We start from the raw sequence: 27,546 nt of genomic DNA on the forward strand, positions 1-27,546 counted from the left end.
ATCTGTCCAGGAAACCCAACACAGCCATTAGAGGTTTGAGCAGTCATAGGCAGTTCATTGGATTTTAACAACACTGAAACAAGAGAAAGCAGCAGCCTGAAGATAATATTGTTTGTCAAGGAGGGAGAAACGTATACCCTGCAGAAAAGGATCTTGGTCTTTTAAAGCCAATAGTCATCTTATCTGTTCTTCTAATCTATTGAGCTTGTTTGGGTATGGAGGATGTCTGAAGGATTCAGTGAAGGCTGGAGGTCATGCGACCCTCTTGTGGTGTGGACAAAGTTCCCTGATCCCAGTGAATTGATCCATGAAAGATGTAAACCTCAGACCCATTCTTTCAACAATTCCCTGTTCTTCATATTGACTTTTTTTTTTCTTTATAAGAATGCTTCATGTAGTGCGAGGTTTCTGAAAAATGAATATCGTAGTATCTTAGTAGCTTTCACAGAGCTAAAGAGAAACAAGAGAGGAGATCACTGGGTGAATTAAAATGTCGAATTACAGCAAGGTTACTATTTCTTTAAAAATGGTTCTGCGGTTATCCTCTGCATCCCTGTCCTCACCTATGGTCATGAAGTTTGGGTAATGACCAAAAGAATGAGAAATGAGGCTCTATGAGTGGATGAGAATATCTGTGAATCAGGAGAAGCTCAGAGTAGATCAAACTGCTGCACATCCAGACCAGGAGAAGCCAGCTGAGGTGGCTTAGGCATGTGGTAAGGATGTCCCACGAGCGACGCACTCTGGCGCTGCTCCGAGCACAGCCCACTGGCCGGAGACCCTGTGGCAGACCCAGAACATGCTAGAGGGATTATATTTCTTGGCTGGTTTGGGAATGCCTGGGTAATCTGTAGTTGGAATGAGGGATGTCAGTGCTGACACCATGACCCTCACCAGTAAATAAATGAGATGATGAGATGAGAGAGGCTTCCATATTGTATTCAAGCAGTTGTTAAGCCCAGAAAGTGTCCAAAGTGCTATTGATTGATTTTAATAAGTCACTAAAGTTAGCCTCTGATAATTTAATGCCTAAGACTTCCTGGCTTTGCTAGGATATCATAATACTGTGCATAGAATTGACTTAACATTCTAACTGTTCAGCCATTACCCATGTCATCAAGCAAGAGGCCGGTTCACTGAAACACTTGTATTGTTCAAACTTTAGCAAGACCTCTTGACATTGAGTTGAGCCTCACACATTCAGTTACTCCCGGGATATACAGTACATACATGGAATTGAGAGAATAAAGTCTCACCTAAAATGAAGAGAAGAATCAAGTTGGACAATAATAATCAGCATGTTCGATCAAGCAAACTGATTCACAAGCAAGGGCAAAACAGAAACCTCAAGGAGAATCATCCTGATCAAATCATCTAGCAAAGTTATACACAGTTAATGAGATGGAAAGCAAAGTTTAATAATCAGTTGATGTTGGCACTTCATTTTATGACAGAAAATGGGAGCAGATCGTTTTCAAAAAGAACGGAAACCTCCACATGACATGGTCAAACTAAATAATGAAAGAGGACTGTAGACAGTGGTGTACTAAATACCACAGCTGGACACTTTTTCCATTTTCTGGGTGGATACTCCATCCTCTCCTTTCTTAGGAAAATGGTAAGGAAATTTTCTGAAACTGTTTAATTAAAACCAGCCCCAGGTTATGAAGGAAGTGTTTTGGATTTTTAACGCACGCCAGTTGTTGTCAACATGGAGGCTGCACTGTCTCCCCATGTCTGCCTGGGATTCTCCAGAACTGTGCAGATTAGGCTAACTGGAAACTCTAAACTGGCCCCTGCACGTGTGAATGTGCCCTGTGACTGGCCGACAAACAGCCGTGTTGCGTATCATTACATGAACACAAGAATGGTTTCTAGATGCGGAACTAGAGAATGTAGCGGACAAACGTTGGTTTGAAAGACGACATTCATTCTGCTCTGGTGGGGCATTGCCTTTAATAAAATCTTTACAGATATTTTTTCTCAACAGAATTCCGATTTTTTATTTAATGATTTAATGTTATTATCATAATTACTACTGTAGCGCCCTTATTTGGAGATTTGTCTCAGAAAAAGATTACTCACTTTGTTAAATTAGTGCATTAATTGTGAGATTTTACAAAATGTGTTAGTTAATTGGAAAAAATTATTAATTTGACAAATTGAAACCCAAATCCACTTTTGAATAAGCAGACAGCTTTGTATCATCATTCACAATTAAAAAGACTATGCCGTTTTTTTTTCTCTTTGGTGCTCATCAATCTCTTTTTTTGAGGTGCACACATTTTATTTCAATTCTGAGCTTTGACACTTTATTAAACATCTGCTAAGTCACATTACTCAAGTAATGCATGGTAATTAAATATCACTTATGTTTCAAATGAACATGTAGTTACTTTTTTATGCTCTTTAATTTTATATTTCAGCAGTTCAACAACATGGATAAATGTAATGTTTCTTTCAGGCCTGAAGACCATTGTGGGAGCCCTGATCCAGTCTGTAAAGAAGCTCTCGGATGTAATGATTTTGACTGTGTTTTGTCTAAGTGTCTTTGCACTAATAGGGCTGCAACTATTTATGGGCAATTTAAGACATAAATGTATACGATGGCCACTTCCTAATTCTACACAAGTCAGCACAGCTTCCCCCTTCACCGACACATTGGATGTAGAAACAGCTCAATTTAATTGGACAGATTACATCAACGATGAAAGTAAGTATTGTTTTATCTTAGTCATACTGAAGGTTAACAAGGGGCAGATTTTACACATCAGGCATCCTGACTCATATGGCCAGGCTAAAGTACAGACAGCTATTATGGGATAACATGATGCAGAATGGCATAAATGGCTTAAAGGGGCATAATAAGCTTAGCATATGTGCTAGGCTGTTACTGCTTATGATATGGCATGGTAGTATTAATAAATGTTGTCTTATTTTATAAAGATAGTAGGTTATTTACAAAGACTACATTTTTTGAGAGCAAGAATTAGAGAGAGATAAGAAAAAAAAAATACTCAACAGAGTTACGGTTTAGAACTCTTTCATTTTTAATCTGTTTGTAAATGCTAATCCACGTTTAAATTCACCATTTATAGTATTGATGGCACAGTGCTAGCGCAGTTGCCCAGCAGTAAGAAGACCGGGGTTGGCGTTCCAGGTCCTTCCTGCACGGAATTTGCATTTTGTCCCTGTGTGAAGGTGTGGGCAGAGTGGTGGCTCCAAGGCTATGGATCTGCACTGGTGATTCCACTCAGTTGGGCCCTTGAGCAAGGCCCTTAACCTGCAAGTGCTCCATCTTGGGTATGACGTTAATCTGTATCCAGCCCTGCATGTAGGCCCTCCAACCTGCAAGGAAAAACCTGGGGGTTGATGGCAGACTTGGCACTCCGTCCACCATTAAAAAAACCTCACAGTTCCGTTCCTTCTGAGCTAGTGTGCTGCTGAGGTGTCACCAGTTGCATGGCTGCACTCGGGTCCTAATCTGGGATCCTAAGGTAGATTGTCATGTGGTAGATCTGTCCTGTGTGAAGGATGGGTTTTTCTCCAGGTCCTCCAGTTTCCTCCCACTGTCCAAAGACATGCAGGGAGGTGAATTGGCCACACTAAATTAGCCCTAGTGTGTATTTGGTGTGCGGATTATCTGTTTATCCTGCGATGGGCTGGCACCCTGTCCAGGGTTTGTTCCTGACTTATGCCCAGTGCTACCTGGGACCGGCTTCCCCCACTGCGACCCTGGTCTGGATTAAACAGGATAGAAAGTGACAAGATTTATAGTATTCACATAATCCATCTTAATAAAAGGACAAGTGTCTTTGTGTCCATCTAGTTGCTTTGAATAGTATCTGACATTCCAACAGATGGCACATCACAAACATTAGCACTGCTTTTTGGAATCCCATAGCAAATGTTGTTTAAGAGAGACATGTGCATTGCATTTTTCATTCCAACTGACAGGGCATCACTTTTTGTAGTGACCCTGTAGTTAGGATATAGCGGATTGGATAATGGATGGATGGATTTTATTATTACATGCATTACAAAATACGTTTCAATAGAGAGTGCACTGCACAAGTTAAACTTGAGGTCTATGTTGGTTACTTACATTTTAACCCAGGTAGCACAACTAGCCGAGGTATAAAGGAGTGTAATAAAAAATGCAATCGAATGAAAAACCACAACCAATGGATAATCTGACTGTCTGGTAAAGTCACTTGAACAGAATACCAAAACCATCAAGAGATTTACTGTATCTGAGGATTTCCGTTTAATTCAATTCAGCTTATTTGTGTAGGGCACTCTTCACTGGGGGCACACAAGGAGCCCTAATATACAACTATAATCTGATAACAGGATTTTGGTCAACTAAACCATCGTTAATGAAGGGTACAAATGTCAGTGTCTAAATGAAATTGAGACGAGGTGGGACTCTTTAAATAGGCATAAGGAATGAGCAATTATCATTCTGGTTTCTATCGCATTGGTTTACGAGGTGTGGCAGAAAAGTAATGAGACTGATTTTTTATTTACCAAAGTTTTTATTTTTTTCAAACATCAATGTTATCCCCTTCAAAGTAGTTCCCTTAGGCAGCTACACACCGATGGAGACGTTGTTCCCACTGTTGGTAGCAGCGCTGGAAGTCTTCAACCAGTATGGTCTTCAGCATGTCCGTTACACTGTTTTGGATGTTTTCTAAAGTCCCGAAATGACGTCCTTTGAGGACATTTTTCAGTTTAGGAAAAAGTCACACGGACTGAGGTCAGGTGAATAAGGGGATGGGGAACCACAGGAATGCCTTTTGTGGTCAAAAATTCTGTTATGGAGAGGGCAGTTTTTCGACACCATTTTGGCACAGACCTTTCGCATGTGCAAATATTCAGTCAAAATTTGATGAACGGTAAATCTGTTCAAATTTAATTGTTCACTCAACATTCTTAATGTTAAACGACGGTCTGATCTCACAAGAGTGTTCACACGTTCGATGTTTTCATTGGTTTTTGAAGTTGAAGTCCTCCCTGAACGGTGTTCATCTTCAATGTTTTTTCTGCCTTCCAAAAATGATTTGTGCCAGCGAAAAACTTGAGCTCGGGATAAAGAATGTTCCCCATAGGCCTGTTTTAACTTTTCAAACGTCACACTTGCCGTTTAATGGCACAACGTTGCTCCAAATTCCGCTGTTCCATTTTGCATGACGCACAACCAAAAACACGACTTCGCTAATAGCAGTCACAAAAATCACGTAGTTAACGGAAGGAGTTGAAACTCGCACTGAGCTATGGGAGGGTACTGATACACGTGCTCTATCAAGGACAACAGCGCAGCATTGCCAGATCGCTTGCAGTGTTGCCAGTCTCATTACTTTTCTGCCACACCTCGTATAGGTCTTTTATAACAACAACAACAACAACATTTATTTATATAGCACATTTTCATACAAACAGTAGCTCAAAGTGCTTTACATATTAAAGAATAGAAAAATGAAAGACACAATTATAAAACAAAATAAATCAACATTAACTAACATCGAATAAGAGTAAGGTTCAATGGCCAGGGGGGACAGAAAAAACAAAAAAACTCCAAACGGCTGGAGAAAAAATAAAATCTGTAGGGATTCCAGACCATGAGACCGCCCAGTCCCCTCTGGGCATTCTACCTAACATAAATGAAACAGTCCTCTTGGGATTTAGGATTTTCACGGAAGGGCTTGATGATGATGATGGTCACATAGACTTCTGCCTTTTAATCCGTCCATCATTGTTGGAGCATCATGAAGCTTTGAGTAGGTGGAGGTGGCGCAGGCCACCACCACAAAGAAACCGGAAAAAGAAACAGAAAAGAGAGTAGGGGTCAGTACCGATTTTAGAGCCACCATGAATAGTTGTTTTGAGGAAATTGAACATATAGAGTATCAGGATTAAGTTAAATTAAGATTAAAATGAAGTAATAAAAAGCTGGTACACTTTCTAATGAAGAGATGAACATCAGGCTGATTGACAAATGAAGACTGACCAAGAATGAACAAATGTGTGTCTGATATTTGTCTGGTCAGCAATGGACTGGTGTCTCCCCCAGACTGCTTCCTGTCCTGCACCTAGTGCTGTCAGGATAGACTTGAGACACTTGGTACTCTGAAATGGAAAATGGGGAGTTTTTATCAGGGGCTTCATGATCCTTAGAATAATCTGAAAAAGCAGTGGAAGCCATTGTAGTGAAGCTATGTATTATGTATTCGGTACAACATATACTCTTAAGTATACCTGGTGCTTGGGTATTTATCTTGCATATCCCCCATTAAGACAACATCCGACACTCTTTCCGAAATTCCATTTATGAACACTTTGCTGACTTACTTCGCACTGTTTACTCCTCATTGTTAGCTCCTGAAGCAATACACACACAATTTACCTCTGTGCAACGTATCCATGGAGGGATGCACAGACCTCTACAGGCTAGACAACGGCACCTTGAGCACTTAATATACACATACACACACACACACACACACACAGTATAGTCTGAATGCACACCAGAAATATTAAGAAGAAAATAAAATTAAAAAGAAAGAAAACCTCTGACCTGGCAGTCCCACTTCCAGTGAGGCACTATACAGACATATTGCTGAGCCCCTGTAGCGTTTCCAGACACATTTCTGGTGAATAATTCATTGGCTGAAAGTCTTCAGTGTTGGTGTGTCAGAGAGGGGATGTGCAGCATTGTTCATAATGGCATTCAGTTTTGTCTTCATTCTCTCCTTTGATATGACCTCTAGGGGGTCTGGTGTGTGGGGGGCCTTTTAATTAGTTTTTTGATTTGGTGGGCCTCCCCTGAAATGATGTTACCAGTCCAGCACACCACCAATGTATGGTGGTTTCCAATTGAAATTTCTCACTGCAGTCTGCTTCTCTGCACTGTGGAGAAAGAAGATGACAAAGTTAGTAGCAACATCTTGGCAGGTTATTAGATACCTCAGCTGGGCCTGTGAGAAGGTCCACCTGTGTACACGGGTGACGGCACTCACTACAAAAGTGACATTGACAACAGTGTTCCTTTAGCGTAATGAGTGTGGCTTGATTTGCTCTAGATTTTCACATTTTGTGCAGGGTCTTATATACATGCATGGTGACATCTGTAACACATCATGAGACTTGGTTAAACTACACATTGGTTAACTTGGCTACCATATCATCTAGAATCATCTAGAAAATCTGCTCTTCCACAAGCCATCAATGCCAACACTTCAGTGGTTTAGCAGCCACTTCGGGGTGCCTGTATGCAAGACTGTTGTCATATCCACTTGTCTAAGGCATATCTTGTTTTTTGTGAAGTCCCAGATCTTATGATGGCTGTGTATTTAGTTGGGGAACTCTGAAGTGTGACCAAGATTCTTAGAGATCTTCTTCCTGTGTTATCTCAGAAATAGACTCTAACATGGAGCTTCTAAAGTTTCAATTGATCTTGCTTCACATTGTATTCCTGAATATTCTTGGTGCCAAATCTTATCAAGACCTGCATTCCTGCTTCTACTTGTGCTCTATTTTTATTCTGACAAAAAGTGTATGCTGTTGTTTTTTAAATTGGCACAATAATTATTGACTGAATCATTCATTCATTCATTTTAGTTTGTTTATATTGTTAGGTAGGTCTGGTTTTGTTGCCTTTAGATATGGTTCCTTATATCTATTTTCCTTATATGAATGTCCATTGTAGAATTGTTTGAATACTTGCAAGAGTTATTTAAAAATGTCAAATAGATATTTCACATCTTCCTTCTTTTGTCTAGGAAATTACTACTTCATTCCTGGACAGAAGGACGCTTTGCTCTGTGGCAATGGCAGTGATGCCGGGTGAGTAGCTGTGTTGAACGTTTCTATTGCACTGATCTGTTCTGGCAGAATTGTAACTTGGCGTGTTTAATGTGCTATGTCAAAAGAATTCAGTAAGAAAATGGCCTGTGCATTGCATGTACTCATCCCTGCCACAAAGATTTACTGTTACATATGCAGCACAGTTTGAAAGTAGTATACTTTACAATGTCTATATTAAAAACTTTGTCAGAAATAACAATTTGACAACCAGTGTTCAGTTAAAAATTGTCAATATTTTAAAAAGGCATGTTAACAAAACTTATACTGTATTGTTTATGGTATGGTACAATAGAAATAACAATTTAGTCATTTTTTAGGACACAATTTAATAGATTTATAAGGAAGCATTGTCATGTGTACAGAGTATACTGAAATTTTTACTTGTGTGTATCAATCGTTGTGCAACACATTCGTCTTCTGTAGCGCCATGAGTAGTGAGTACAGCTACCTTAATTCATAACATCGACCATCCTTAAAAATTACAGAACATACACTATTTAACAAACTAAACAAAACAGGACATTTATACTATTCTAGTGGATTCTTCTATTTAAGTTCGTAAAATAAAATTTTGAAATTTTTCTCATCATTATTATTATTATTAGATTAGGAAGAGGTGTGTGTGTGTGTGTGTGTATATATATATATATATATATATATATATATATATATATATATTGTGATAAGACAGCGCCTTTACACAGACAGACACGTTTTTCTTTTGCCTTGTACAGCACCTCACAATGTCCTTCCAGCCAAACTCAGTCCCTTCTTTCCTTTACTCTCCCAGTACTTCTGCCGCCTCTACTCCTCTCCTCACAAGCTCTGTCTTCTTCCTCCCAACTCCAGCTTGTCTAATGGAGTGAGGTGGCTCCTTTTATATTGCCCCGGATGTGACAACACTTCCGGTTGTGGCGGAAGTGCTGCAGTCCAGGGCTCCATAATCCTCTGGGCACCCCGTGGTGGTGGCCACGGGCTCTAACAGGGATGAGCTACTAAGCTCTGATCCCGTGGCCCCAATACAGACCAGGGCAGCTGCACTTTTGAGGCCCAGAGGAGGTATTGGCACTCTCCTGGGGCCTCATGTATAACGCCGTGCGTAGAACTCGCACTATAACATGGCGTAAGCACAAAAGCCGAAATGTGCTTACGCACAGAAAAATCCAGATGTAGGAATCTGTGCGTACTCCAACTTCCACGTTCTTCTGCTACATAAATCCCGATGAGCGTGAAAAGTAACGCTCGTGCACGCGCTTTATGTAATGCCCCAACTCCTCCCAGAATTACGCCTCTTTGAATATGCAAATCAATATAAATCGCCCTTAAGCTTAGCCTTCTGTGAAAATACAATGGGAAAAGCACGGGGGAAAATATAAGAATTTCAGCGAATACCAAGTGGAGGCAAAGGAAAAACATACTATTTGTTCAAATAAACCGTGGTATAATCAACAAAATGAAGTTGATCGAGTGACATAGCGTGTTGGAGAAACTTGAAAGCTCACGTTCACAAAATCGCACAGTGCCGGAAATAAAAAAGAAGTCACATATCAAAGTCGCCGTGAAAAGCCGAGTTGTAGCCCACTGTCTGAGTGTCATATGAAAGCTTATTAGGGTACAGAGAAAAAAGGCACACGGTGGGGAAAAAGCACGAAATGTCAACTTCAATCTCGACATTTCCACTTTAATCACATAGTTTATTTTGTCATTAAAGTAGAACATCATAAACTTCATCTTAAAATCATTTAATTAACCAGTTTCTCAAATCACATCGTAATTAAAGTAGCACGTTAAATGCTTTGTTTTGTATTTGATCTTCTATGTGCTCTATGTGTGTGAATCACTACTTGCTTCTTAAACCGGCTCTCTTCCTCCAACTGGACACAGAGTCCATTACATTCGTGATATTACAGCTCTCTGAATAACTAAAACACTGAGATGTATACGTGATGTCATTTTCATGATGATAGGAGTTAAATCACGTTATTAAACATGTGTTTCACTTCGATGAAATAATTTATTGCAGCAGTACTCAGGGGCAGCTCTAGGCTTGTGGTGGCACTGGGCAGAGGAAGAATCGGTGGCTCCTTCGCCCGCCAATGTCAGTAAGGTAGCTTATGCACAGTGGATGGCCACGTCCGTTGCAGACACTGCATAGCCGCCTCATGCTCATGACACAAGCATTTAACTTTTGCCAAAATTTGTCGCTGCGTTTTTAGCTGTGTTGTTATTTTCTCTTTCTGTTTTATATTCAATATATATTGGCATAGCCGCCACTGCAGTCCTTGCTTTTCTTTCCTCAAGTAACCGATCGCCATACAATCAGCTCTGTAATAGACGTTAAGCCATCTGTAAGCTTAGCGCAGATTCTTCAAAACGTTTAAAGAACATTGAAATATCTTCGTAGTACATGTTTAATTATTCTATCCTTAACGACACTCCCAGTGAAGAATATAGATTATTTAAATGAAGTTAAAGTTTTATCTGTATAATTTAATAAACATATTTTGCTGCATTTCACCTTAAAAATGATATTGTCATCATATGTAAATACGCGCTTTATAAAGTGGCCCAGGTTGTGAGATATTATAACTGTAGTGCAAGTTTACAGTGGGGTGATTGTACTTATAAGTACAAACCGTTCTACAAGGAGCAATTGATTGAGTGCATTTACAGTTCTTGGGATGAAACTGTTTCTGAACCGCAAGGTCTGTACAGGAAAGGCTTTAAAACGTTTTGCAGTGGCTGAGACAGCGTGTCCTTGAAGCTGTATACCGATAATTCTCTTTCCGATCAGCTGCTGCTGTGATTCACACTCAGATGCAATGATATAAATACTGTGAGTGGTGCAGTGAAAGTAATATGGAAAAAGATGATCCGCTGTGGCAACTCCTAACGGGAGGAGCTGAAAGAAGAAGACGAAGAAGAAGAAGAAGGAGGAGAAGTGAGAGTAACAACGCTAAAGCAGTTATGGTATTTGGAATACTATGACTATTCCCTGGACCATTATATTGTTACAAGTTAATTACAATCAGATGCATTACACTAATAAACAATATGTGGTTAGTTTCAGTGTATTTATAAAGCCGCGTCAGGAAAATAAGGAGTAACCACAAAGGAACAGTAGCACTGCTTTGACGCTGGGTGCCACCAGTCTGCAAAACCGAGCGGAGAACTTGTGTACGACAAGGCATGAGGTACCGTGGAAAAGTGCGTGGCTTAACGCCAAGTGTAGGTTTTATACATTGCGATTTGAACGTGGAAAAGTTCTTACGCAACATTTCTGTGCGTACGCACCGTTTATACATGATGTCCCTGGTCCTTCCAGGCTCTTCGGCTGGGCAGGATCTCCAGCCATAATATACATGAGAGAGGCATATATATATATATATATATATATATATATATATATATGTATGTATGTATGTATGTATGTATGTATGTGTGTGTGTGTGTATGTATATTTATGTAATATATATATATACACACACACACACTGTATGGTCTAGTCTAAACTCTTGACTTAGTATTTTTTTATGATCTTCTTTAATGATTTTTGATACACTTTCCTGCGGAGTGTATAAGACATCTTTATGTCTAATTTGGTTGAGGCATTTATTTCATCCTGTTTTGGTTCCTAACTAAGTTGTAATTTTTTATTGTCCTACCATACTACAATTTTGAATGTTGACGGGCAACGGTGTTTTGTGACTTTGTGTTGGTTGCTGCCAAGGTAACCTCCTAGAAGTCCCCAGAAGCATGCATGCATGACATCATTGGTGTGACCCTTTAAATAGGTCACGCACCATTTTTGGTAAAGTTGCTTTGTGTTAAGCTAAAAGACTTAACGTTTTCAAACTTACTCTACAGTTTTACGGTTCTGATTATTGTTTGACGTTTCTGGCTTGGCAAAAGATCGGTTTGTATCTTTGGTTTTGGTCCCGAAATGAAATTCATTCTGATTTGACAGGGCAACAAGTGTGCAAGTCAGATATGTAAAATGATAAAAAGAACAATGCAGGTTAGTTAGAGACTGTGACGCTTCTGATTTCTAAATGGACCCTGGTAATGTCATAAGCATAAATTACAGAATACCCAGGATGATAATGTAAAATTCAAAGGAAATCAAAGGATGTTTTTATGCTTAGAGTTAAAAAAATAATTATAAATGTATCAGCAAGAGTGAAAAGGTAGGTCTACAGGACGGTAGTGAGACCAGCTATGTTATGTGGGTTGGAGACGGTGGCACAGACCATAAACCAGGAGACAGAGCTGGAGGTGGCAGAGTTACAGATGCTAAGATTTGCATTGAGTGTGATGAAGATGGATAGGATTAGAAATGAGGACATTAGAGGGTCAGCTCAGGTTGGACGGTTGGGAGACAAAGTCAGAGAGGCGAGATTTCGTTGGTTTGGACATGTGCAGAGAAGAGATGCTGGGTATGTTGGGAGAAGGTTGCTAAGGATAGAGCTGCCAGGTAAGATGAAAAGAGGAAGACATAAGAGAAGGTTTATGGATATGGTGGGAGAGGACATGCAGGTGATGGATGTAACAGAATAAGATGAAGAGGACAGAAAGATATGTAAACAGATGAACATCTAAAGGGAGCAGCCAAAAGAAAGAGAAGATTGTATATCATAATAAGAAGTAGAAAAAAAAAAAACAAAGGTGTGAATATCTTCCATTTTCTTTCTTAAAGTGATTTGTTAAATGAAGGAAATCCAGAAGGTGGTTGTCCGTCTCCAAGTCATACAACTCAGTATTACGTTCTGTCATATTTTCATATGTAAATGGCTTGTAGGTTCCCTTATGTTATCTTTTTGTAGACTGGATGGGCTCTGACCCGCTGCAAACTTGACCTGAATGAGTGGGTGTGACAGTAGATTTAGGTTAATTCTCATGTCCACTTTGTGTATTGCTCATATATAGATGAATCTGGCTAATGTTACAGTGTAAAGTGACAGAGGGAATTTACATTTGGCAGTATTTCCCTTATAAAATAGTAATAATTGAGACTTGTCAGACCAGGCAACATTTTTCTAATCTTCTATTGTCTGATTTTGGTGAGCCGTGCAAACTGTAGCCTCAGTTGCCTGTTGTTAGCTGACAGGAGTGGCACTCGGTGTGGTCTCCTGCCGCTATAGCCCATCTGCTTCAAGGTTCGACGTGTTGTGCATTCAGAGATGCTCTTCTGCATACCTCGGTTGTTAGCGAGTGGTAATTTGAGTTACTGTTGCCTGATAAAATAATTCTTAATTTACACTCATCCGTGCAGAATCACTGTCTTCATGTTTTTGTGCCACTGTATACACACTCATGCATGCAGAAGTAATATTTTTTTCCACACTGTTGCTGATAACGAACACTGTTACAACCTGTTTCCATGCAGCTAAAGGGCACTGAGACATACAATATTTTCCAAACATTATAAAAAACATAGATTCTTGGTAAATTTAATGTATTATGCGTAATCATCTGCTCCGCTTTGCCTGCTTAAATTGGGATTGCTATTATATGTAAATTATGCAAAGATGAAAGATCAAAATTAACATTAAATATAAATACCAGTAATAACAGCAAAGCAAGGGCCAATGATGAACTGGTGTCTCATCCAGGGTAGCACACAGCCTTGCTTCCTTTACCAGGGTAGGTCTCGATCTCTCATCAACCCTAAACTGAAAACCAGATAAACCAGAGTCATGGAAGGATAGATGGATGAGTAATATCTTCTGTATTTATGGGTGGCGTAGTTCATTAGAGATCAGCTCTGCCATCTTATGTGTCAAGTGGGATCGGTTTAACCAGTGCCCTCGTCACTCTCTGTGTGGAGTTACCACATTCTCAAAGAGTCAGCCAAATTTGCTTGTTTTTGGGGTAGTTTAGTTTCCTCCGACATCCCAAAGACAACATGCTTGATTAATCAGCATCTCTTCATGTGAGTGAATAGGCTTTGCAGAGGACTGGTGTCCCATTTAGTTTTGATTTCTCATTTATGATGCTGCCTTAGATAGGCTCCATCTCCCATGAATCTGTAGTGGACTACAGCAGGTTAACAAAATTAGTGGGTGGATGGACATGCTAAATACTTCATTTATACAGTTTATTTCAAATACATGTGACAAGTCTAATTATATTTTACACAGGTACTGTAGGAAAGACAGTGCTCAAAGTATAGTTATGCATATGTCAGGCATCATACAGCTACAGTTAAAAAGTTCAGATTTGAAGTCTAAATCTAAAATAATCGCACTTACCTATACTGTACTGTGTATCCCTCCAACATTCTTGGAAGTTACGCAGCCCCTTCAGTTTGAGGATGCCCCATAGATGCTCAATAGGGTTTAGGTCTGGAGACATGCTTGGCCAGTCCAGCACCTTTACCCTCAGGTGTGTTTGGGGTCGTTATCATGTTGGAATAGATGCTCTGCGGCCCAGTTTCCGAAAGGAGGGGATCATGCTCTGCTTCAGTATGTCACAGTACATGTTGGCATTCATGGTTCCCTCAATGAACTGTACCTCAGTGCTGGCAACACTCATGCAGCCCCAAACCATGACACTCCTACCACCATGCTTGACTGTAGGCAAGACGCACTTGTCTTTGTACTCCTCACCTGGTTGCTGCCACACGTGCTTGACACCATCTGAACCAAATAAGTTTATTTTGGTCTCATCAGACCACAGGACATGGTTCCAGTAGACAGATAGATAGATAGATAGATACTTTATTAATTCCAAGGGGTAATTCACATACTCCAGCAGCAGCATACTGATAAAGAACAATATTAAATTAAAGAGTGATAACAATGCAGGTAAAACAGACAATAACTTGGTGTAATGTTAACGTTCATCCCCCGGGGTGGAACTGAAGGGTCTCATAGTGTGGTGGAGGAACGATCTCCTCAGTCTGTCAGTGGAGCAGGACGGTGACAGCAGTCTGTCGCTGAAGCTGCTCCTCTGTCTGGAGATGAACCTGTTCAGTGGATGCAGTGGATTCTCCATGATTGACAGTAATCCAAGTCCTTAGTCTGCTTATCTTTGGTGTGCATCATCTTTAGAAGAGACTTCCTTCTGGGACGACAGGGTACAATTTGGACATTTTTCACTGAGGGGTGTACTCACTTTTGTTGCTAGCGGTTTAGACGTTAATGGCTGTGTGTTGAGTTATTGTGAGGGGACAGCAAATGTACACTGTTATACAAGCTGTACACTGACTACTTTACATTGTATCAAAGTGTCATATCTTCAGTGTTGTCCCATGAAAAGATATAATAAAATATTTACAAAAATGTGAGGGGTCTACTCAATTTTGTGAGATACTGTAAGTCTTCAATATAGTAAAATACTTTCTTCGCTGTGGCATGCTGGGGGAGACATCAAGAGACCAAACAAACTAATTGAGATGGCTGCCTCTGTGGTCGGAGAGAAACTGGACAGCTTGGAAACTGTGGCAGATCAGAGAATGTTGTCTAGGCTTCGGTCTATTATTGAAAATGCAAATCACCCACTTACTTCATAGTGTTGTGGTTGGACGGAGGAGCGTTTTCAGCAGTACACTGACTAGCATCAAGTGCGCCACTGAACGTCACAGGGAATCCTTCCTCCCCACAGCCATCAGACTCTAGAACTCCTTTTCCGGTCACTCACCCACACTTTAAGTTATTACCCTTTTTCTTTATTGGATATCCAGGTACTTTTTTCAAGTACTTGAAATGTGCAATAAATTGTCTGCTCTTCACATGAGAATAACCTTATTTGTTCTCAAAAATGCGCAATATTAACTTAAGAAGCGACACTCTGTACTTTAGTTTGATACTTAGATTTATTATACTTATTTATATTTACATGATTACTTTATACTTGCTCTTACTGTAACGTGGCCCTTATCTGTTATTAAGTTGTAACATAAGTAATTTCCTTCGGGATTAATAAAGTTTTTCTGATTCTGATACTTGCAGCAAGTATTTCTTCCTGACATGATGACAACATGTCCCACAACACGTCCATTCAGGTATAACTCACTAATCTACGGAGATTGCTTTTTATTGCTAAACATCAAGCCAGAGAACATTATATAAACAGCAGAATAAGTGTAGGTAGGAATTGCTAACATTTAGGGGTTAGCAGTGTGCACTTGGGGTACAATTTCATCCTCTAACCTTGCAGTTTCCAGTACATCTCCTTAGTCTTTGAAGCTCGCACGTGTTTAATTGTGAGCAGAACCTGAAGTCTCCAGTGAAATCAATCTTCTCAGCTTATCCTCCATGTAGTCTTTAGGCACCCATCTGTTAGACTCATTTTTTTCCCTTATTCTCAAATACTGAACCTCACTATGTCAGATTTTATTACAGTCGGTCTCTTTCTTTTCATAGGCAATGTCCTGAGGGCTTTAAATGTATAAAGGGTGGCAGAAATCCAAACTATGGATATACAAGTTTTGACTCATTTAGTTGGGCTTTCTTGTCCTTGTTTCGACTGATGACTCAAGACTACTGGGAGAACCTCTATCAGCTGGTAAGAGCTTTGGTTTAAAATGTCATTCATTGATTTTTGAACCGGTTGAGGTGCTCCATGTTTGAATTTTTTCTGCTGATACTTTTTACCGAAAATGCACTCAAGTATTACCGAGCCAGCCATTAAGTGTTTTGCTGATACCAAATTACTGACATTAGGATTTTCTTATGCTTTTCTTTTAAACCACAGGATTGTTACATCATTTATTAAACAAAAATTCTTAAGCTAATAAAAAGAAAGTCCCCTTTCTTAAAAGCATGATCAAATATTAGGATAAAACAACTGGTTTAATTTAGGCAGAACCTAATAATGACTTCCATAAGATTATTTATTTAGATAACACCGTTATCTGGAGAAACTTACAGTGTCATTGCTTTAAATGTTTTATCTAGTGGTAGGGTGCTTTAGACTTCAATAGTATTATTTCATGTTTGCCTGATATCTTTCTCCAAGACATCATACAGGATACACTCACTGGCCACTTTATTGGGTACACTTTGCTAGTACCAGGTTGGATCCCCTTTTGCCTTCAGAACTGCCGTAATTCTTCATATCAACGATTCAACAAGGTGTTGGTAACATTCCCCATGGACTTTGGTTCGTATTGATATGGCAGCATCACGCAGTTGCTGTAGATTTGTCGGCTGCACCTCCATGATGTGAATCTCCCATTTCGCCACATCCCAAAGGTGCTCCACTGGATTGAGATCTGGTGACTGAGGAGGCCATTTCAGTAAAGTGAACTCAATGTCATGTTCAAGAAACCAGTTTGAGATGATGTAAGCTTTGTGAAATGGTGTGTTATTCTGCTCGAAGTAGCCATCAAGAGATGGATACAATGACAGTCATAAGAGAATGGACATGGTTAGCAACAATACACAGGTTGGCTGTGGCATTTAAACAATGCTCAATTGATACTAAGGGGTCCAAAGAGTGCCAAGAAAGTATCCCCAACACCATTACACCACCACCACCACCACCAGCCTGAACCATTGATACAAGACAGGATGGATCCATGCTTTTATGTTGTTGATACCAAATTCTGACCGTACCATCCAAATGTCAGAGCAGAAATCGAGACTCATCAGACCAGGCAACGTTTTTCCAGTCTTCTATTGTCCAATTTTGGCGAGCCTGTGCAAATTGTAGCCTCAGTTGCCTGTTCTTAGCTGACAGGAGTGGCACCAGACGTGGTCTCCTGCTGCTGTAGCTCATCTGCTTCACGGTTCGGCATGTTGTGCATTCAGAGATGCTCTTCTGCATACCTTGGTTTTGTAACAAGTGCTTATTTGAGTTACTGCTGCCTTTCTATCAGCTTGAACCAGTCTGCCCATTCTCCTCTGGACTTTGGCATCAACAAGGCATTTTTGCCCTGAGAACTGCCACTCACTGGATATTTTACCTTTTTCAGATCATTCTCTGTAAACACTAGAGATGGTTGTGCGTAAAAATCTCAGTAGATCAGCAGTTTCTGAGATACTCAGTCTTGCCTGTCTGGCACCAACAACCATGCCACATTCAAAGTCACTTAAATCAACTTTCTAACCCATTCTGATGCTCAGTGTGAACTTCAGCAGGTTGTCTTGACAATGTCTGTATGACTAAATGCATTGAGTTGCTGCCGTGTGATTAGCTCATTAGATATTTGCATTAACAATCAGTTGAACAGGAGTACCTAATAAAGTGGCCGGTGAGTATATGTTGCAGTTGTTTACATACATATTTTAAAGTGAAGCACAGATGATATGACACTCTTAGGTTCCACAGTTTGAAATATTGTTTGCTATCTGAGGTAACTTCCAAAAATGGCAAACTTCTTAGAATGTAAGTTAAATACACTTACGATTTTTCTCTTAGTTGTGAAGCGAATAGCACAAAAGCAAGTTGCCTGCTAAGATAAAGTACATTTAGTTTAATGGTTAATACTGATTTAGAAAATGAAGGAAAGTATTTTGTAAATTCTGTGCCTGTACAGCAAGAAAGGGTTTTCACTTGCAGATTTCAAATATAGTCCTTTTCGAAATGCATTAAGGAATATCTGGCAAAAATAACATCGTTTTAAACAGCAAAGTATTTTGAGCAATGGATCAAATGTATTTAATTATTTATTTTTTTAGACATTACGAGCAGCTGGGAAGACATACATGATCTTTTTTGTGCTGGTAATATTCTTGGGGTCCTTCTACCTTGTCAACTTGATTCTGGCTGTTGTCGCCATGGCCTATGAAGAGCAAAATCAAGCAACACTTGAAGAAGCTGAGCAAAAGGAAGCGGAGTTCCAAGCAATGTTGGAGCAACTAAAACGGCAACAAGAAGATGCACAGGTAGACAAGCATGTGACTATGGAGGCCACTTCAGTACAGATGGCTGAGGGCAATTTTGAGCTCGGATTAGGAGGAGTCTGCTTTATTTAACCACAGTTTGTTAGTATAATGCAAAGAGTCGTAAATGATTGGCAAAATGCAGAATAAACATTGAAACTTTGTAACATCGTCAGGTGTAAAGTATTAACTAATTACTATTTAACAAAAAATCTATAATAATAATTATTATTAATAAACGGTAAATCAATCATTCATTCAGTTAATAAATTAGACCAATCAATAATTACTATCTAATTAAACAATATATAAGATCAATCAGTTGTTCAAATGATTAACTTATGAAGTTAATAATAAATTAAGTGACAAACAAAAGGAGGCCATTTAGTCTATGAAACTCATTTGTGTGTGTGTGTGTGTATATATATATATATATATATATATATACATACACATACATAAAGGGTGAGTCAAAATTATGTTAACATTTGAATGGCGGAAACAATTTATTCACAAAACATACTTCATATGTGCAAGATGATTTACAGGAATGTCTCAACCTGTTCGCCATCATGTTCAACACATGTATCACATGTGGCACATAAATTGTCCACAAAAATTATATATAAGTATATACATAGCAGTACCATTATTGTTAACATAATTTTGACTCACCCTGTATAAATATGCATGCTTAAAAGAAAATTTTAACAAACATACAGAGAATCATGACACTTATCCAGCCTTTATGAAAAGAAATCAAAGTATCTGCCTTAGCTACATGATGCAGTGGATTGTCCAACATTTTATTGATTCTTTTTGAGATTTTTGCAAAATATATTAAGAAAAAATAATAATAATGTTAATTGCAGTATATGGGGTGCTTAGCACTTCTACTTCTTGGCTCAGTCACTATGTGTGTAGCCATTTGGAGGTTTCTGCATGTCGTGGGTAGGTTAATTGGTCATTTTAAAATTGTATGAGAGTCTGCAGTTGTGTGTGCTCAATGATAGACTGTTGTCTCCTCTGTGGCTGGTTTCTACCTCACCTCCATCACTGCTGGAATAGATAGAAAGATAGATAGGAAAGGCGCTATATAATAGATAGATAGATAGGAAAGGCACTATATAATAGATAGATAGGAAAGGCACTATATAATAGAAAGATAGGAAAGGCACTATATAATAGATAGATAGATGCACACTGTGGTCTGAACACACACCAGAATGACTAAATAGGAGAAAATTAAAATGAAATAACTTCTGACTTGGCAGTCCCAGTCCCAGTGAGGCATATTTCCGTTGGTTTAAAGGAGCCCCAGCCGTGTTTCTTGACACAATTCTGCTAAATAATTTATTGGCTGAAAGTCCTCAGTGTTAGTGTTTCAAACAGATGATGTGCAGCATTGTTCATAATGGCACTCAGTTTTGTTTTAATTATCTCCTGTACCCATAGCTGAGCCTGCTGTTTTAATGAAGTGGCAGTGCTTATCAGTGTGCACTACTGTGGTGCCTGAACAAAAAAGATTGATGGATCGATGGAAAGGATTGGCACTATGTCACAGATACATTGATAGAACTTTACTTGTCCCCAGGGGGAAATTTGGCTTTTTCAGAAGCTCAATAAATAAATAAATAAATAAAATGAGCCCCATAGCTTTTCCTAACACATCTTGGCTGATTGATTCATTGGCTGATGGTCCTCCGCATTAAGTGTGTCAGAGAGAGGATGTTCAGCATTGATCATAATGTCACTCAGATGTGCTTTTATTCTCTTCTCCTCTACTACCTCCATGGGGTCCAGAGTGCATCCTATAACTGAGCCTGTAGTTTTAATTAGCATATTGACTGGGTGGGCCTCTTTTGAAGTGATGTTACCAGCCAAAGCACAAGACACTCACTGGCCATCACAGAGTTTTAGAAGATGTGAAGGATGTCACTACCCACATTAAAGGAACACAGTCTCCTAAGACAAAAGAGCATTCTCTGCCCTTTCTTATATAGTTCCTCTGCGTTACACAACCAGCCAAACTTGTTATTAATGTGAACCCCCAAGTAGTTGTAGGAGTGGACCACCTCTAAATCCACTCCTTGAACAGTGACCGGACGTTGAGGCTCTTGGGTGTGGTGAAAGTCAATAAGCAGTTACTTGTTTTTGCTGATATTTACTATTCTATTTGCCACCAAGAAACAAAGTTCTCCACCTGACTCCTCTTCTCCGTCTCATCCCCGTTATCAATACACTTCAAAAGTGCAGAATCATTTGAATATTTCTGCAGGGAACATGACCTGGTGTTATCTTTATAGTCTGTTGTGTACAGAGTGAATAGAAATGCAGACAGGCCTGTTCCTTGAGGTGCTCAAGAGTTGCTCACATCCATATCAGAAACACAGTCCTTGAGCCTCACAAAGTGTGGCCTCCCCAACAGATAGTCCATTAATCCAGCACACCAAAGGCTCTTCCACCTGCATATCTCTGAGTTTACTCCTTAACACGGATGGCTGGATGTTATCGAAGGCACTGGAGAAATTGAACAAAACATCCATCCATTCATTTTCCAACCCGCTGAATCCGAACACAGGGTCACAGGGGTCTGCTGGAGCCAATCCCAGCCAACACAGGGCACAAGGCAGGAACCAATCCCGGGCAGGGTGCCAACCCACCGCAGTGAACAAAACATAATCCTCACAATTCTGCCTGCTTTGTCCAGGTGAGAATAAGAAGCCTTGTGGAGCAGACACATAATTGCATTCTCCACTCCAGTCTTTGTCTGATAGGCAAAAAGCAGTGGGTCCAGGAGATTTTCCCCACAAGAGAACTCAGATAGTCCAGGACCAACTTCTCACATTAAAACCAACACCAAAACGAGGATATTATCTGCCATACTAATCGGTGTTTATTCAATGACATGCTGTTAAACTAGCTGTTGACCCAAAATTGGCCAAGTGTATGCATTCTTATATTCCTATGATAGCCTGGCTTCAACTTCCTGCTGCCCTGGACCAGATAAAGCAGGGCAACAAGAGAATGAAATCGGAAAATAGCAGAGAGCTTTGGAAGATCAGTATGAAAAATTTAAAAGGTCCATTATACAATCTTTTCTGTTAGGCATGATTCATTTATTATTCACATTTTGCACTGAGAAAAAATTCTTGGGTTTTCTGGAATACAAATGATGAGAGGATAAATTACCAAAAAAAAAAAAGAAGAAAACTCCACTGCATTTGGTTATTTAAAAGTGTAATTAAGCATGTCGCGGTGACCCATACATCTTAATGCAAGTGCCTTGAAATGAGAATCCATGGATCAGCTAATTGGTTTAGTCTCCTAATGGGATGGAATTTTGTGATTTTTCATTTACAGGCCGCAGCTGCAGCTGCGGCTGCTGCAGCAGAGAGTGAGGATTACAGTGGGGGCGACCATCTGACGGAGAGCTCATCTGAAGCATCCAAGTTAAGTTCTAAGAGTGCCAAAGAGCGGCGAAACAGAAGGAAGAAGAGGAAGCAGAAGGAAGAGGAGGAAGAGAAAGGTGACTATGAAAAGTTTCGGAAATCAGAATCCGAAGACAGCATCAAAAGAAGAGGCTTTGGATTCTCCATTGATGGAAATAGGTTGACATATGAGAAGCGATATTCCTCGCCTCATCAGGTAATAGAGTGTAATTTACAGCATCTGTCCATATGAATGAGCCCTTCTGTGTTTTAAACCTTGGCTAATCGGCAATTATCTTGATTTGAATGTCTCTTCCTGTTTCAAAGTGAAGTTAAGCTTCATGCTGGCCAGTAGTTTGTTTTGTATCATAAGGCCCTTCTCGGTATTATCCAGAGGGGCCGCCTTTTCAGGACCAACAGATTCAATACTGTGATCTATTAATACATGCTGACATTTTGCTGGCCTACATGGATACGTTTGAAGGCCTTTGTCAACTATTGCCTCCCATTTGGAATATTCCAGTAACGCTCTTGTTTTGTCATGACATCTCTTTGCATCAGTCTCAAATCTTTCAAGAGAAAATGCCGCATTTAGGCGGTCCGGTAATTCACAGCAGGCACTTAACCCAGTTAGTTGTTGGGGTGGTGGCGGCGGCTAACTGCTCAGTATCGTTAAGCTAGTGCATTTCTGCTCTGACTGAGATAATGCAAATATGGATTCCATGTAACGTAACACTTAAAGGAAAATGAAATGCAAATGAAAATGCATTGTCTTTGCATAAATATGCTACTCCATATAGCTCACATATTTTACACGCTATATGTATTATCCAATGTATTCGTTGCCCAGCTATCATTTAAAACTGAAGTGTAAGACTTGTGTTGCCAACCGACTTCTCTGTTTTGCTTTGTTTGTAACACCTTTTATTTTGAGGTATCTTTTTATCTGTCTTGTCACTCTCGGCTTTAGGAGGATCTCAGATATTTCAATCTAAATTCCCACAGTTAGTACTAGCAGCTCACTGCTCAAGTCCTTTTCCCTCAAGTGCTGCCGACAGAGCTCACAACATTATGTCATTTACCTCGGCTCCTGCAAGCCAGGTGCACCTCTGGGATCGGCAGGCCCGCTTAGTGAGGCTTGCTAATGCACTGCCCTCACCACATCTTTTCTGAGAGAGCCTCTGGAGAGTCCTTTGTAAAGGTTTTAGACACTGAGGGTTTTTTGTTTTTTGTTTTTTTTTCCTGTTTCCGCATCATTCGAAGATGAGGGCCATACTGTAGATGTGCAGACTTTGCTTTGAGAGTGCTGTATGTATAGTTGGACAGAACGAAGACGCTGGCTTTGTGCAAGTTATTTAATACCAGTAACAACGCCGTGCAGTAAATACACTTGACTTGAGAGCATTTATTATTACTGTTTACTCTTAAAACTACAAAAAGGGATAAAAATGGAAGATGTACCAAGGGGAACTCAGTATTGTTGGATTACAGAGCCTTTTATGAAGGGCCCAATTGTTGCTTTGAGAGTTTTGTAAGTACAGTCAAAGAGAACTAAGATGCTGGGTACAGTTAATGATTTAATAAACTATATCTTGAAAATTGAATAATGAGAGCATCGTAAAACACTCAGTGGCAACATGCTATGAGACCATCATCTCAGTTTCTGTTAGTTCATTACCTCATTTGATAAGATAAATTCTACTCTTTTGTAAAATGATGTGAATGATGTGAGTTTCACTACTGCCATCTTCATTGATTTGTAATCCCTGTAATGGCAGGTAATTGCGGCCACTATAGCAGAGCCTCCTGGGTGGGTGGGGGGGCACAATCCTAGTTGAATTGACCAGCATCTCTACAAAGTTCTGCGGTCTGAACTCCCATAGTATATCATCGTCAGATACATAGTAATGATGGAGACACTGAGCAGTCTGTAGTCTCCTCTGCTCTAACAATGCATCATAGACACCACTGTTAACAATTAATTACTGTAACAGAGCGCCTCCTAGAGGACTGTGCAACACGATCCTAATCGAAATGACCAGCATCTTTAGGAAAACAATAATTCTTGTGGTCAGAACTCCCTTGTTATATCATCTTCAGATAGATGCTAGTGATGGAGACACTGAGCAGTCTGTAGTTTCCTCTGCTGTAACAAAGAGCTATGCATCATAGACACCACTGTTAACTTAATTAATGTAACGGAGCGCCTCCTAGAGGGCTGTGCATCACCATCCTAATTGAAATGACCAGCATCTCTGCAAATGAGAAGTTCTGTGGTCTAAACTCCCTTTGTAATTCTTCTTCAGAAAGATGCTAGTAGTATAGACACAGGGCAGTCTGTACTTCCATCTTCTCTAACAGGAGCCAAGTATCACAGACTCCACTGTTAACACTTAAATACTGTAACAGAGTGCTTCCAGGAGGGCCCTTCAAGGACCCTTTGATGTAATCCTAATTGAAATGGCCAACATATCTAGAAATGAAAGGTCCTGTGGTCTGAACTCCCATGAAATATCCTCTTCAGATAGATGCTAGTGATGGAGACACTGAGCAGTCTGTAGTCTCCTCTGCTGTAACAAAGAGCTATGCATCATAGACACCACTGTTAACTTAATTAATGTAAAGGAGCGCCTCCTAGAGGGCTGTGCATCACCATCCTAATTGAAATGACCAGCATCTCTACAAATAATAGGTCCTGTGGTCCGAACTCCCATGAAATATTCTCTTCAGATAGATGCTAGTGATGGAGACACTGGACGGTCTATAGTTCCATCTGGAGTTCCATTTGCCTTTGATTTGTGTACATGTTTGAATCTATATACAAAGGGTTTCATTGCAAAACATGATGAATAACATAATTACATTTTTAGAACTTGTGATCGACTTGAGAGTCCCAAGCTATACAGAAATCGGACTTGTTCTACTGATCAGCATTGTAAGCCCTTGTGTCAGAATGTAATAAGATCGCTTTCCCATTTAATAAAATTTTGTAAACACATGACATACTTAATGTAAACTTACTTCTCAATGTAAATAATTCAAATTATATAACATTTGTGTTCATGTTTTAAATTCTGTTACAGTCGCTGCTAAGCATCCGGGGATCATTGTTTTCACCCAGGCGGAACAGCAGAGCAAGTCTGTTTAGCACCAGGGGACGATCAAAGGATGTCGGGTCTGAGAACGACTTTGCAGATGATGAGATCAGCACCTTTGAAGACAATGACAGCCGAAGAGGTTCACTTTTTGTCCCGCAAAGACAGGAGCGACGCAACAGTAGCATCAGCCAGAACAGTCGGTTGTCCAGATTGATGCAAGTGCTTCCTGTGAATGGAAAGATGCATTCCAGCGTTGACTGCAATGGAGTGGTGTCTCTAGTTGGTGGACCATCTGGGCCGACTTCACCTGTTGGACGACTTCTGCCAGAGGTGATAATAGATAAGCCAGCTACTGATGACAACGTAAGAAAAGTTTAAATAGTTAGCTTAGGCTTCGCTCTAACTTTATGATAAAGCGTGGTATGTGCTTTGTGCTCTCGAATGGATTTTATTATGCCAAAATAATTTTGACATATTTTTTGAAAAGTTAAATTTAACATCATCAGCACTAAATATACAAACTAGTTACTATACTAATCACCTTGGTTTTTATAGTAATGCCAACAAAAAAGTTGTAAAATTGTGCATGGATACATCTGCTTTATAAATGGGCTAGCAGAAAAACCTAATGTAAATACTTCATTGTAGTGCTGGGCGATATGGAAAAATCATATATCACGATACGGATTATTTTATATCACAATAACGATATATATCACAATATACCACCCACAATAAAGTACGTTTCCAGTTATTCTCTGAAAAGTTTGACAAAAATATCATTGCATACTTTTTTTTGCAACTTTATTTTGAAGTGACATTTAACTGAACTGTCACAAAACCACAAGATGGAGTTTCTTTGCGAAAAAGTTCATTTTTATTCTTGATTATCACTTATATAAAGGGTAGAGTATGCATTGCATAGCGACAAGACATTATCATTCATTTGTCATAGCCTATTTAATGCAATATTTTCTTTAGTAATTGATAAAATTAGGTTAGAAACGATAGAAACGATAGAAGAGAAATAGAACGATAGACACTTTTCTATCGTCCCCACGATATATATCGTCATATCGCCCAGCACCACTTCATTGCTATAAAAACTTCAGGAATACCGTAATCAATATTGACCAATAGCCCAAAAACAAACAACACAACGCAAGCACACTTAAATGTAGTTTAGAAGACTCTTCTGTTCCAAATTTTAAGTTCAAAACTCCCACAACCCACAGATGCATACTATTATGAATTCTGGCCTTGATTGACCTAAGCCTTTTACCAGAATAAGACTGAATGGAGGATGGCCATTGATGTAACTGGTCACATTTAACCCAAAACTCTGTTTAATTGGAGCCATATGACCTTGTTGGGTCTCCAGCACCCTGTTAAAATTGGAGGTGATGAGAGTTGTAATCAAATTATTCATTGGATAGCTTGAGTGGATGGAAACATGACCTGTCTTCTCAGGTATAAAGAAATCAACTGGCAGATGATAAGAGACCGGAGCGGTGCTTCAGGCTATGCTCCACTCCTTTTTGGCCAAGGTCTCACCGTCTCACGATACTGCATGTTGACTTATTATTTTTCTTTCCTATATGCACAAAAAAAACAAAAACAGTCCAGGATACAGGAAAGTGGAATGATATAAGCAAAGTTCATTCCAGATAAAAAGCACTACGTACTAAATCTATCCAGCAAGTATGATGAATAGTGGGGTTCACATGCAGTCTCAGTTATAAACTTCACACCTCTATAACCTCCTTCCAATTCTTTCTAAGATTATTTGCAGAGGACAGTTAAGAATGTTAGTGCCTTTATTGGAGCAAACACATTTTGTATTTTCTGTGAGGTGATGGACAGGAAATGGAGCTGGTTTTGTTGTCATTGTTAGTTTGAGGTAGGGACTGCGGGCACACGGTGTCTTTGAAGAATTTTGTGTATGGCAGGTTGATGAATGAGAGGCTCTATGCCACTGGAGCAGGGAGAAATAATTAGGTAATGAATTGTCTGTCATGTTTGACTGTTCAGATGCCTCGCTTTTAATTCCAGCTACACAGGTTTTAGATGTAGTCTCCTGATCTTTTCCTGTTTCAGCAGATTTCACCAGAGTAGCAGTCAGGACATCTCTGTGATAAACAACTCCATCAGCTGTCCATCCTAAAATAAACTGGAAGATTATCTGAGCCTACTTTGTGTGCACTTGCAGAATACTCCAATAGTGGAAAGAATGCATTCAGCTGTTTTCGACTCAAATGCATCATGTGTGCAGATAGTATAGGTACAGATGAGCCACAGATATCTCCACTTTGGTCACCTCAC

The 27,546-nt window shown here is 39.7% G+C and overlaps 1 protein-coding gene across 7 annotated transcripts in view; it reads left to right on the top strand.

Moving 5' to 3' along the window:
• The window catches only part of scn1laa (sodium channel, voltage-gated, type I-like, alpha), a 286,959-nt gene that overhangs the window by 142,784 nt on the left and 116,629 nt on the right, over positions 1-27,546 (top strand). For 5 of the 7 annotated variants that reach the window (XM_039757524.1, XM_039757520.1, XM_039757522.1 and 2 more), the window contains exons 7-12: positions 2,465-2,713; positions 7,782-7,845; positions 16,233-16,374; positions 18,492-18,698; positions 22,059-22,343; positions 25,210-25,587. In XM_039757524.1, coding sequence (XP_039613458.1) covers positions 2,465-2,713; positions 7,782-7,845; positions 16,233-16,374; positions 18,492-18,698; positions 22,059-22,343; positions 25,210-25,587 — 1,325 coding nt within the window. The remainder of the gene's footprint in view (positions 1-2,464; positions 2,714-7,781; positions 7,846-16,232; positions 16,375-18,491; positions 18,699-22,058; positions 22,344-25,209; positions 25,588-27,546) is intronic. The other 2 variants (XM_039757526.1, XM_039757525.1) reach the window with 1 other exon arrangement.

This window comes from Polypterus senegalus, chromosome 6, assembly GCF_016835505.1.
Source record: "Polypterus senegalus isolate Bchr_013 chromosome 6, ASM1683550v1, whole genome shotgun sequence".
Lineage (NCBI taxonomy): Eukaryota > Metazoa > Chordata > Cladistia > Polypteriformes > Polypteridae > Polypterus > Polypterus senegalus.